Source organism: Camelus bactrianus, chromosome 2, assembly GCF_048773025.1.
Source record: "Camelus bactrianus isolate YW-2024 breed Bactrian camel chromosome 2, ASM4877302v1, whole genome shotgun sequence".
Taxonomy (NCBI): domain Eukaryota; kingdom Metazoa; phylum Chordata; class Mammalia; order Artiodactyla; family Camelidae; genus Camelus; species Camelus bactrianus.
Window position 1 is genome coordinate 131,755,826 of NC_133540.1, and position 12,230 is coordinate 131,768,055.

General features: G+C 51.2%; 2 protein-coding genes across 19 annotated transcripts in view; one reads left to right on the top strand and one right to left on the bottom strand.

Moving 5' to 3' along the window:
- The window catches only part of EVC2 (EvC ciliary complex subunit 2), a 122,469-nt gene extending 119,697 nt beyond the window's left edge, over positions 1-2,772 (bottom strand). For 2 of the 8 annotated variants that reach the window (XM_074350464.1, XM_074350458.1), the window contains exon 1: positions 147-1,732. In XM_074350464.1, the coding sequence (XP_074206565.1) occupies positions 147-338 (192 nt within the window). In that variant the 5' untranslated portion in view covers positions 339-1,732. The other 6 variants (XM_074350474.1, XM_074350493.1, XM_074350491.1 and 3 more) reach the window with 6 other exon arrangements.
- A 54-nt stretch (positions 2,773-2,826) lies between these two features.
- Positions 2,827-12,230, top strand: part of EVC (EvC ciliary complex subunit 1) — a 67,037-nt gene continuing 57,633 nt past the window's right edge. For 3 of the 11 annotated variants that reach the window (XM_074350505.1, XM_074350525.1, XM_074350528.1), the window contains exons 1-2: positions 2,827-3,250; positions 9,340-9,465. In XM_074350505.1, coding sequence (XP_074206606.1) covers positions 3,077-3,250; positions 9,340-9,465 — 300 coding nt within the window. In that variant the 5' untranslated portion in view covers positions 2,827-3,076. The remainder of the gene's footprint in view (positions 3,251-9,339; positions 9,466-12,230) is intronic. The other 8 variants (XM_074350516.1, XM_074350549.1, XM_074350512.1 and 5 more) reach the window with 7 other exon arrangements.

Here is a 12,230-nt window from a genome sequence, read left to right on the forward strand (position 1 = left end):
ATCCACTAAGGAACATGCGACGCATCCTCGGATCCCGCCCTCCCTTTCGGGTAATTTCCCCACCCGACGGGGCCTCCCCGCCCCCGGTGTGGGTGAAGCCAAAACGCCCGAGTCAGACCTGAGATGGGGGGGCCGGCGCTCCTCACCTGCGCGCTGCGCTCGGGCCCCGCCCCGGGAGCCGCGGGGGCACCCGCGGGAGGCTGCGCGCCGAGGGGGCGCCGGAAGGGGCCTGGGCCCGCGGCGGGCCGTCCTCGGTCCTCGGGCTCCGCGAGCAGCGCCGAGGCGGCGGCCAGGAGGCCCCCAGCCAGCACCCACGTGGCGCGCCCCCGGGTGCCCATCTCCCGCCGGGGACCAGCGACCCCCAAATTCGCGGGTACAGGCGGAGTCGGGGCAGCTTCCGGACCCCAGGCCCGCCCCGCCGCCGAGCATGCTCAGTGCGAGCCTCCGCGGAAAGTTTTCTGGAACAGACTCCGGCCTCTGGGCTTGGCGGGCCCGGAGGCGGCCCGGGACCGAGACGGACGCGGGAGGGAGGGAGCGAGGCTGGCGCGGCCGCACTTCGGTTTGCTCGCGCCCCATCCGGGGACACTCCCAAAATCAGATCGGGTGACTCCTGCTCCCAAAGACTTTAGGGGCTCCCAGTGCCTCTCCAGTACTGCCTTCTCAGTTCTCTGAGTCTCAACTCAGACTCACCTCTTCCAGCAAGCCTTCCTTGAGACACACCGGGCTGAATCGCGCATCTCCCCAGGCCCACCAGCCCCCGATTAAATAACTGAGAAACTTTTGGAGAGGCAGTGCCGCGTGTCCTGGAGGGCCCTGAGGGTACAGAACAGCGAGCAGCTGGGCTGGGAGGGAAACTGGAAGCTCAGATGCCAGAGAGAAAGGCCACTTTTCGTGTCCTGTTGGGTTCAGTTCAACCCAGTCAGGTTCCCACTGCCTGAGCCCTTGCTATGGCTTCGCCCCTGCACCTGCCCAAGAACCTACCCCCACCCTGGGAGCGGGAGGGTGGAGGAGAGCAGGGAGTCAGTCCGGGCACTGTGAGACCTCTCTGCAGAACCTGGCCTCCTGAGCCAGGAGGCAGCAGCTCCGCAAACTCCCTGAACTCTCCATAGGGTAGGGCTGTCAGTCCCCTGGGCCCACAGTGACAGCTGACACCTCTTCAGCCTCCTGCACGGGGCCTGTTATACTGTCGGCAGCCTCAGGCCAGGAAGCCTGGCACCTATCGGCCTTTTTTTCCCCTGTCCCTCCAAGGACAGGCCTTCTCTGACTCCCTGACTCAACAGGGACAAGATGATGGGATTTGGGAATCTGAGAACTTATTAGCCAAGCTTTCCATGTGGGGTACACTGGGGGTACTAAGCAGTGGGCCAGGAGTGAGATAAGACCAAAGGCTAAATGCTGGCATATTGCTGGAGCACGAATTCTATTAGTGAGTAGTTTAAAGGATGGTTTCGATATTCAAACGGCTTTATAATAAAGAAAAATGCAAAGAACACTACATTTTTAAAACTGAAGCCTGAGCATCCAAAGAAATCGCTGTCATAAAGTAAGAACTTCAGGTTACTGCCCTCATACACATTCCCCGGAGCCTTGAAGATGTGCCTAAGGAAACATCTAAGAAGCACAGTGTGGCAGAGAGTGTGAAGCCAGACAAACACAGGTGTGAGTGCATCTATCTGTCCCACTTCCTACCACCAGACTGAGTCAGCCGTTCTCCTCTCTAGTTATCAGCTTCTTCATCTATAAAGAGTAAATCTATGTGATGTTCTCATCTTGCCAACTTGGAAGAGTTGCTGAGGAAATGATTGAAAAAAAAAAAAAACCCAGAAACTTGAGCTGGACGTCCAGTTTAAGAACACAAAAACCCTCTCTGTTGAAACAGATCCCCATGCTCTGGCCCTTGTAGGAAATTAAGCTCCAAATGGTAGGAGGGTGTGTGTGTGTGTGTGTGTGTGTGTGTGTGTGTGTGTGTGTGTGTGTGTGTGTGTGTGTGTGTGTGTGTGTGTGTGTGTGTGTGTGTGTGTGTGTGTGTGTGTGTACGCCAGGACCCAGAACAAGAGCTTGCATCAGTAAATTTGCTAAAAGACAGAAGAGATGCTGAACTCATCTGACTATCTCCCCACAGAGCCGTCAGCTCCTCACTGCCTGGGCCTTGTCTGATTGGTCACTGGCCTGATGCTGGTTCAAACAGTAGGTTCTGTGTAAATGCTGAGTGAAGGAATGACCCGGCAGTGTCTCCAGCAGGGGCTGGGTGTAACAGTCTCCAAATGCATTGTCTTAGGAGAAAGCAGTGACTATCCCTGGAAAAAAAAAGTATTAAAACAGGAGTTTTTCAGGCAAACAAGTTTACAGGCTGTGTGGCCCAAGGATGGCCAATCAGTAGAGGTCAGCAGTAAGGCTGAGTCAGACCTGATTGGGTCACTTAGCTCTGACCCTGAGCATGGGTGCATAAATGGTACCCATCTCAGAAGGCTGTGAAGAAAGGGGGGTGGGGGGAGTAGGGACACGGCAAAACTCAGTTGTAGAATGCGTGTGTTTAATCCCCAGTACCTCCATTAAAAATAAATAAATAAGCCCAATTATCTCCTCTCCCCAAAATTAAAAAAAATTTTTTTTTTTAAAGTTACTCAGGTCGTCAGGCTAACAGCTTAACAAAGCGTAAGCACGCAACTTAACTGAGCAACGCCCTCCTCCGTAGCTGGGGTTCCCTTCCCCGCTGGAAGTCAAGAAGCCGATGCAAAACAAGACTCCTGCCCGAAGGCCCTCCTCGCTGAGAAGCGCCCCTCGCCGCGGGGCATGCTCAGTGGAAAGGCAGGGCTGGGGCGGGGGTGGCTCAAAGTTTGGGCGGCGGGTCCAGGCTCCGCCCTGCGCGGGGCCGCGCTGGGCAGGGGGAGAGGAGCGGGAGGAAGGAGGCTGCGCAGGCCGGAGAAGTCGGCGGAGCGCGCCCCGCGCCCCTGGCCCACGGTGGGGGGCCCTATCCGGCGTCGCGGGCCTGGCGGGGATGGTGCCCCGGGCGGCAGGCCCGGGCAGCGCGCGGCGGCGGGCAGGATGCGGCGGGCGGGCCGCCTGAGCGCCCCCGATGGCCCGCGGTGCGGCGACCTGCGGGAGCGACGCGCGGCTGCTGCTGGGCCGGGACGCGGTGCGGCCGGCGCCCGCCCTGCTGGCCCCCGCCGTGCTGCTGGGCGCCGCGCTCGGCCTCGGCCTCGGCCTCTGGCTGGGCTGCCGCGCCGCCCGCCCGCGGCCTCGGCACCAGGTAGGCCGGGGTGTGGGGGTGCACGCGGCGCGGTCCTCCTCGGCTCTGGGGTCCGGGCTCTGGGGTCCGGGCTCCAGCCCCGGCTCTGCGTCCACTTGAGCGTGTTCGCGGGCATCGTGCGCAATGGGCCCTGTGCGGCAGGGTTCCCCGGGTGCTCCAGAGGCGGCTGGAGACTGTGATTTCAGAGGGAAGCGGCCAAATGAGGGAAGGCTGTGGCTTGGGGTACCCCAGAGGTGTCTGCACCATCCAACAGCGCTGGATGACGTTAGCCCCTGAACGCCCGGGAGCCTGTCTCCTCGTCTGTAACAGCAAGGATTTGGACTGGTGGGTCCCGCTCAGCGCGGTGGACAGGAGGACTGGGGATTCCCACCCCTGGGTGCCCGTTCTGCTTCCTTGCTGTGTGGATCACCCAGCTAGCCCCTCAGGAGCCCCCGCTGCTACATCAGCATGCGCTCAACACTTACCCAAAAGTTTGCTGAGCACCTTCTACTGCCTGCCACTAGGCTTAGACGCCCCATCAATGTGCGGGGAAGACCCTGCGCCTGCCCCTGGAGGTTCACAGCCTTCAGAGGGAGACAGAGATGGACAGATTCCAAGTAAACGTTTTATTATAACAGCCTGATGAGTTCTGTGATGGGGAAATGAAAAATACTAGCATTTATTGAATGCTGGCTGTATGCCAGGCACTGACCCTCTACCTGAATGATCTCACTGAATCTCCAAGACAGCTTTGTGAGCTTGTGCTATTAATGTCCCCATTTTTCAGATGAGGAAACTGAGGCACAGAGAAGTTAAAATAACTTGCCAAAAGGATAGGTGTGTGTCTAACCCCAAAGCCACCATACTGGAGGTGGAGGGAATGGGTCACAGGTGGCCACCTGACGGAATTAACGGATGCTTCATACAGCTGTTGTAGAATCAGATGTTGTGTGGAGATGTGGAGCATCCGACAGTCATTCGATCAACGGTGATATGATCAGTGTTTTAGGACCCTGCAGCTTTGACCTCATAGAAGCAGAAAGTGTGGTGGGATCTGGGATAAGGTAATATGGTCTTGTTCCCCTACTCCTGGCCCACGTGAGAAGGAGATGAACCCAGCAATGGTAAGCCAGGCTCTCTCACCTGGCAGGTGACTTCCGGAGTTTGTGCGACATAGGTTGAAACTAACCACGTGCAAGGTGCTTGTAGGTAGGTTTGAGGTTGTCGCATCCTGCTGGTGATTGAGACAGGCTCCTTGTGTGAAGAGGGAAGTAACACGTCAGAGTCTTTCCTGGGTGCCAGGCCCCGGGCCAGGTGCTTGTGGGCATTTGCTTCTGGATCCTCACTCCAAGCCTCTGCGTGTTGACTGTCGTTATCCTCATTTTCCAGTGAGGACATCAAGGCTCTGGAAGGCTGTTCTTTGTCCAGGGGCACACAAGGGGTGAGCAGGGGGGGTAGACTTCAAGCCCAGCCTGTCTGAACCCCTAAGTCAGAGCTTTTAACCACCTGCTACCTGCTGAAGCGGCACGTGGTATCTGTCTTAGTCTGTTCAGGCTGTGATAATAAAAATACCATAAACTAGGTAGATTTTGAACAGCAGAAACTTATTTCTCACAGTTCTGGGAGCTGGAAGTCCAAGGTCAGGGTGCCAGCATGCTGGGCTCTGGCGAAAGTCCTCTTCCAGGTTGCAGAAAGCTGACTTCTCTCTGTGTCTTCGCAAGTCAGAAGGGGCAGTGGAGATTGCAGGGGCCTCTTCTATCAGGGCAGTAATCCCATTCATGAGGACCTCACCCTCACGACCTGATCACCTTCCAGAGACTCCACCTCCCAATACCATTGCGTCGAGGATTAGGATTTCAACATAAGAAGCCAGCCGGGGTGGGGTGGGGTGGGGACAGCGGGACACAAACATTCAGACTTTAGTGGTAGCCCAGAGGCTCACAAGCTGCCTGGGTTTGCACAGCTGGTCCGTAACAGCTACACTAGTCCAGCTGAAGGTGGTGGTGGCTCAGACTAGGCTTGTAGCCATGAGGGGGGTCTCTGGCTCAAGGGTGGGGCTGGTGGGATTTTCTGATGGTGTGGATGTGACCTTGGCAACTCTTTTTTCCTACGTATCCTCCTTTATTTCATCTCCTGCCTCTAGTCTCCATTTACAAAATGTACATCCAACAATATGACTGTCCTGGTTAAAAAGCTCCACTGGCTCCTGGTTGCCCACTCAAGCTCATGTCCGTTTTCCCAGCATGGTGCATCAGGTGGCTTACCGTCCCCGGGGCATCCAGCCACCCAGAGTCCCCTTGGTCCCCAGATGCCTCTGCACTTGTGCTCATCTGTTCTCTGCCAGCCGAAACCTTTCTCGTCCTCTTGTCCTCTCGTCCCGCTCATCCTTCAGGACCCAGAGAGAAATCCACGTAGGAAAGTGTCCCAACCCTCAGGCTAGATCAAGCACTTCCTCTCTCATGGGTCCTGGACACTCTGTCCTCCTCTGGTCCAAGTCACCCAGCTCCCAATTCTATCTTGGACCACTTTCCTTTTGCGGTTTTTGTTTTATTTTATTAGTTTTCTTTATTTCATCATTGAAACGTTTTTTTGACATCAAAGTGACACATGCATGTAATTTAAAATGTTCACCCCACCCATTTCCCACTTCTGCGAAGCCACCTTGTTCAATTCTTGTTCAGCTGGCTATTTTGGTCATTTACTTTCCATTTCTGAATAACTTGTTTACATGGCTGCTTGACTTCCCACTATGGAAGTGGGGAGTGATTTTGCTTTCTTTTCTCCCCTCCTTCATATTTATATCCCCCTCCCACTGTCCACCACTGCAACCTCCACCTCCCTGTGTGGTTATAGGGTAATTTTGGTTAAATCAGTATTTGGTGTTTTCATTATTCCAATTTTGTAAACTTAATTCACTGGAAGTCAAGGATTAGCTGTAATTATGGTTACTTTCTTTTTTTTGCACAATATTTTGTTTTCTCTGAAATTAATAATTACCCAGTTTTTTCATTTCCTTAGATTCTATATACTTACTGTTCATTTCACAATAAACTCTCCCCTATTCGTCTACATCTCCTCTTAAGACATTAGGTATTTGATCAGTTTTATCTTTTAGAAAAACTTCTCTTCCAAAAAGCTTCTGACCTCTCCCATCTCAGCTGGTTGCGTCTAGACCATTGCTGCACTCAGTGTGGACCAGACCTGCAGCATCAGCATCCCCTGGGAACTTGTTAGAAATACTAGTTCTTGGGCCCCACCCCAGACTCACCGATGAGAATCTCTGGAGGTGAGTCCAGCAAGCTGAGTTTAACAAGCTCTCCCGTGACCTTTCTGTTCCTGAATTTCGAGAAGCAGCCGCTGTAGGCTTTTGCTGCCACCACTGGGACTTCTCAGGGCCACTGGGTGGAAACTTCTGCACCTCTCTCCTGGGATGGACCCTCTTTCAGGATCCCCTCCACTGTCTTTCTTGGGTAATTTCCTTATTCAGCTGCAGCACATCCTCTAGTAGCTTTCTGAGAAAAAGATGAATAGAAGTTCTTTTGAGAATTTCTGTGTCTGAAAATATCTATGTTCTTCTGTCTTTATACTTAATTCTCCAGGTTGAAAATAATCTTTCTGCAGAATTTTGAACATTTTTCACTATCTTAGAGCTTCCATTGTTGATGTTAAGAAATTGGGTTGTGTTTTGATCCTTAATACTTTGCATGGAATCTTTTTTTTTTTCTTTTGCTCCTCTGTAGAATCTTAAAAGACTCTGGCTTTGCTCCCAGTATGTGAAGTGTACCAGGGTGGGTCTTGGTGGTAGTCGAATGCTGTCCATTGTACTGTGCATTCTGTTTTTGTTCTAGAAACTCATTTTCTTGATTCTTTGATGACTCTTTTCCTTTTAAATGTTCTGTTGCTTCTTTCAGGAACTCCTATCAGTTTTTGGCTGAGTTGGGCCTCTGAAGTTTTCTTTCTGCTTGTTTTCCATCTCCTTACATTTTTACACTGTTTCCTGGGAGACTTTTCTCAACTTTATACTTGTAATGAGTTTTTCACATTTTTAATTTTCAAGAGTTCTTATTTGTCCTCAGAACATTCTATGTTTACACTATCCTGTTCTTATTTTGTGAATGTGGTATCTCTTCTTATCTCTCTGAGGACATTACTTTTGTTCGTTTTCAGTTTTCTTGGACACATTGGGGGTCCATGCAGTGTCTATTTCCTGCTTGCTTTTTCCTTTTGTTTGTTTTGGGGTTTGTCTTTCATATTGGAGTCTGTCCTCAAATGGCTGGTGACCCTTGACCTCCTGGTCCTTTTTAACTGGGGAGCAGAAACCTGATTCTCCCCCACAAGGTGAATGAGGTTTTTCTCCTGGAGTCTTTACTGTAGGGTGATGTGACTGAGTTCTTCCCTGCAGACGCCTTGGACTGGTCAGCTACAACCACCAAACAAACAACCCTTAAATCTCTGGCTTCATCATCTAACCCTGTCTACCTCACCCCAGACGGCTCCAGCCACATGGACTTCCCTGGACGTGCCAAGCATGCCCCTGCCTCAGGGCCTTTGCACCTGCTGTGCCCTTGCCCTGGAATGCTTGTTCCTGAGATACCTGAATGGCTTACTTGCTTTCTCACTTCCTTCAAGTTTTTTTTTTTTCAAATGCCGCCTTGTCCAAGAGGCCCTCCCCTCGCATCACTCTCCATTCCCCCATCTTCTGTTAGTTTTCCCTATAGTACCAGCACTTACCGCCTCTGACATACTATATATTTATTTCTTTGTTTGCTTATGCCTGTCTTCTGTCTCTAGAATGTAAAATCCCTGAAGGCAGGGGCTTTACTCATTTTGTTCATTACTCTATTCCCAGCAATAGAATAACGCTTGGCACTGAATAGATGCTCTGTGGCAGTTGCTGCTTAACAGAGTGACAAACTGGTGATATTTCTTCATACCCAGAAGCAGCCAGTGGCCAAGGAGAGGTTTGAGAAGTGTCTCTGGCATAATAGGATTTTAAATACAGTTGATAATTCTGCAAGTGATTTTACAGAACAGATACGGAAGCATTGCTCCTGTGGGAGACGCAGGGTGGGGCTTCTATAAGATTATGGTCATAACCTTTTCGTTAATCCATCAATACGTAACCTTGTTTTATATGTATTTCTGTTGAAAGACACCTTATTTAACGTATTGTTGATTCATTAACCTTGAACTCATGCCAGCAGCACTGTAACACACGCCCAAACAGAGCCAGTTAACACATGCATTTTCTCCATAAAGCACATTGCAGCCTTCTTGTGCTTAGAAACACTAGACAGCACTTCAGCACACTTCAGGGGTCATTTTAAACAACAAAATCATCCACAAAAAGCACAGAGATGTGAAAAAGGAATGGCACTAAATCGAACTTGGAAAGGACGCTTGCTTGCAGGATGGGCTGAAAACAAGAAGGCAGAACCAGAGCATTGCCTTGTTCAAACTCAGCTGGAAATCGCATGTTGGGCAACTCAAAGTTTTGACAGTTCTGCTCATGTCCAGGAATGACCACAGCAGCTCACAAGTGCTGATTTGGGGGTGGCCAAAAGTTATAGCAGGTAGGCAAACTTGCCAATACAGAGTCCACAAATAATGAGGATCGACTATAGTTCACCCTAGAGACCATCCTATAGTTCAAGGTTACCTAAAGTATTTTCTTAAAAATCATGCAATGCCATTATTGGAAATAACAAGAGTATTAATATGTTTGGGTCATTCTCCATGTTGAGCTGTTACCCTGTCCCCGCCCCAGAAGGCGCTCACAGGCTTCCAGGGGTGGCGGGGGTGGGGGGTAGATTCGGGCACCAACTCAGAAGAACAATGGAATGAGCTTCGTTCCAAGTATTGCCCCCAGGCCCTGAGGACACACTGAGATGGGGCTTTGGGGGGTTTCTCAGGAAGGGGACACCTGGACAGTCTTGAAGGATGTAGCTGACCACAGGTGGGCATGGGAGCACTGCACAGAGAGGTCCAGGCACTGGCCTGGAGATGAGCAGACATGACTGTTGGGGGTGGGGGCTGATGGCTAAAGTTGCAATGACCCCATGTTGACGATTCAATGTGCTCTCCCATCCTGCCCCGCCTTTGGATTTTAGAAAGACGACACTCAGAGCCTACTCAAGAATTTGGAGTCTAACGTACAGACCCCGTCGGAAACTGGCTCCCCATCCCAGAGGAGGAAGAGAGAAGTGCCGACGTCCAAGGACGAGGAGGCTCTGGATGTAAGCTGGGTGTCGGGGGTGTTGGAGGAGGTTCCTATTGGGTGTCCCTGTGTCCTACCTGCATGGCGTCCAGACAACCCACTGGCATCTCATGTCCCAACAGGCTTCTTTTGGGGGTGTAATTTACATGTAATAAAATGCACGGATTTGAAGTGGACAGTTTGATGAATGAGAAATGTTTCCACCTTTGTAACCAAGACCCCAATCAGGAATGTTCCTAACTCTGGAAAGTTCTCTAGCGCCCCTTCCACAGGCAGCCGCTGTTGTGATTTCCATCTCCAAGACTGGTTTTGCTCTTCTCAAAGCTTCTGTAAATGCCAGCATATGCTTCCTTGTGCCTGCTTGTCCGTGTCCTTGTTTCACTCATCAGTGATTCTTTGACTCGCTCCATCCACTGTGGGAATGTGCACACAGTGTGGGGTTTCTGGGAACGTTTGTGTATAAGTTTGTTTCATTCTTTGTTTTATTTCTTTTAAGTTAAAATCTAGAATGGGACTTCTGGGCCTCTGAAGGCGATATTAAAAGGTAGCTGGCCCCTGTACCTTCCTTATGGTCCCCTCTGCTCTGTCCAGCCTGAGCCGGTTCCTAGGGCGTCACCTCCTGTGTGAGCTCCATGGGTGAGGAGGGGTTTCCTCCAGAGATGTGTTATTCCCGGTCACTTCCTGGCCCCTGAAAGTATCACAGACAACCGTCAGTCTGCCTCAATTGTCCAAAGGTGAATACAGGTATCTAGGTAGGTAGGTAGAGAGAAAGAGGGAGAGAGATGCTGGGAAAAGGGGAAAGATTGAGCTAAGTTTCTTGTTTAGCACCTGCTGAATTCCAGGCATTTTCACGTGTGTCATTTTTAAGTGATGTGAACACGCACGTGAGTTGTTTTCATGCAGTCCTCTCAGCACCCCATGGCCTGGCTTATACACCCATTGTCCAGATGAGGAAGCCAAGACTCAGGGAGCTCAGTCACTGTCCCGAGTCCCGTGGCTGAGATTTGGACCTGGGTCCAGTCAGCCCCTGCCCGGGAGGGCAGCCCTCCCCACCGCCTACCGCCTCTGACATTTCAGTCCTGGTCTGCAGCCTCTGCTTACCACGGGCGGAAAGTGGGCTGGGTGTTTTAAAACGAATTTCACAAGGAAGTTTGAAATCAGTAAGGGAAGCTTCTAGCGATCTGAAAAATCATTTTCGACAGTCATCTGCTGCTGCTGCTTCGCAAGGATTCTGGAGACAGGGCTTCCCTTGCCCACACTGGGCAGGTCCCCGTGGAGGGACTGGCCGCCCTCCCCGGGGCCGACGTGGGGAGCTGGCAAGGAAGCGAGAGTGCCCGGCAGTCCAGAGTGGTGGCTTCCCGGAGATGAGTCGGCACTTCGTCTGTGCTCTGTGTCTCTGGCCCTTACTCCTGGACTCTCTGTTTCTAGGTGCTTGTCTCTCCCGTGTGTCCACGTCTGTGTGGGTGTATCAGTGCATCTCTCTGTGAGCCTATCTTTTTTGGTGTCTCTCTCCGCATGCATCTCTGTGGGCCTGTGTATACCTGTCTGACAGTGACAGTTTTGAGGGTTTTTTTTCCCATGAGAAATCAGTTTATTAGAGGGGAGACTGGGGAAACCGCTCTCCTTTATGAAAGGAAACTGAGGGCAGCTCCTGGAGGCCCAGGAGGGGAGTCCGGGGCAGCGTCGCTCCAGCCCGAATCGGGCATTCGTTCCTCTGTTACTCAGACTTGGCCTCAAGCTTTCTGTTCCCATCATGACATCTTATTAAAACCCTGCTCACAGAAATGAAAACATATGTCCACATAAAAATGTGTACACAGATGTTCACGACAGCCCATTTCACAATAGCCAAAACGCAGAGACTCAAATGTCCACCAGCTGATGGAATAAACAGAATGGTCTGTCCATACCGTGGAATACTATTCAGCCATAAAAACAGCATGAATGAACCTTGAAAATTGTACACTCACTGGAAGAACCTGTCTCAAAAGACCACATGTTACAGGATCTATTCATCAGAAATGTCCAGAACAGGTACACTTTCAGAGACAGGAAGTGGATTGGTGGTTGCTCAGGCTGGGGATGGGAACAGGGGGACTAGGGGTGATAGCTAAAGGTTTTGGGGTTTCTTATTGAGATGATAAAAATATTCTAAAGTCAACATATCTGTGAATATACTAAAAATTATTAAATGGTACAATTTACATGGTTCAATTGCATGCTCCGTGAATTCCATCTCAATAAAGCTATTCTTAAAAGCCCTGCTCAGACAGCTGGTAGCCTCAGAGAGGATGGAAACAACACTGTTTTCGGATCCAGAATCCTGGAACCCAGGGCCAGCTCTGTCTGTTTGCTGTGTGATGGTGGGCAAGAAACACAGCCTCTCTGAGCCTCAGGGTTCTCAGCTTGATGATGACAGTAATGATTGCCATTCCCTGGGATCACCCATGAATCAACTCTGCGAACATTTATACCATAGGGTGAGTGCTCAGGGCCCTTGTTTGTGGGAGAGACAAGTCTCTCTGCCTCCCCGGAAGGCTAACCCATTTCTTCTGCATGCTTTACCTGTTAACTATTTAGCTGTGCCTCACCCATGCCCATTATCAAGCTAATAATTGCCAAGAGTTAAGTTACAGATCTGCCCGTTCCGGTGACTGGCTCGCCAAAACGCCCCTGCCTTCTGCAGTGCGAGCTTGTCAAAGAATGTGGGCAGGGTCGATCTCGACAGGCTGAGTTGTACTGTAACCCCGATGTCCTCGGATGCACAGAAAACCAAGGCATTTG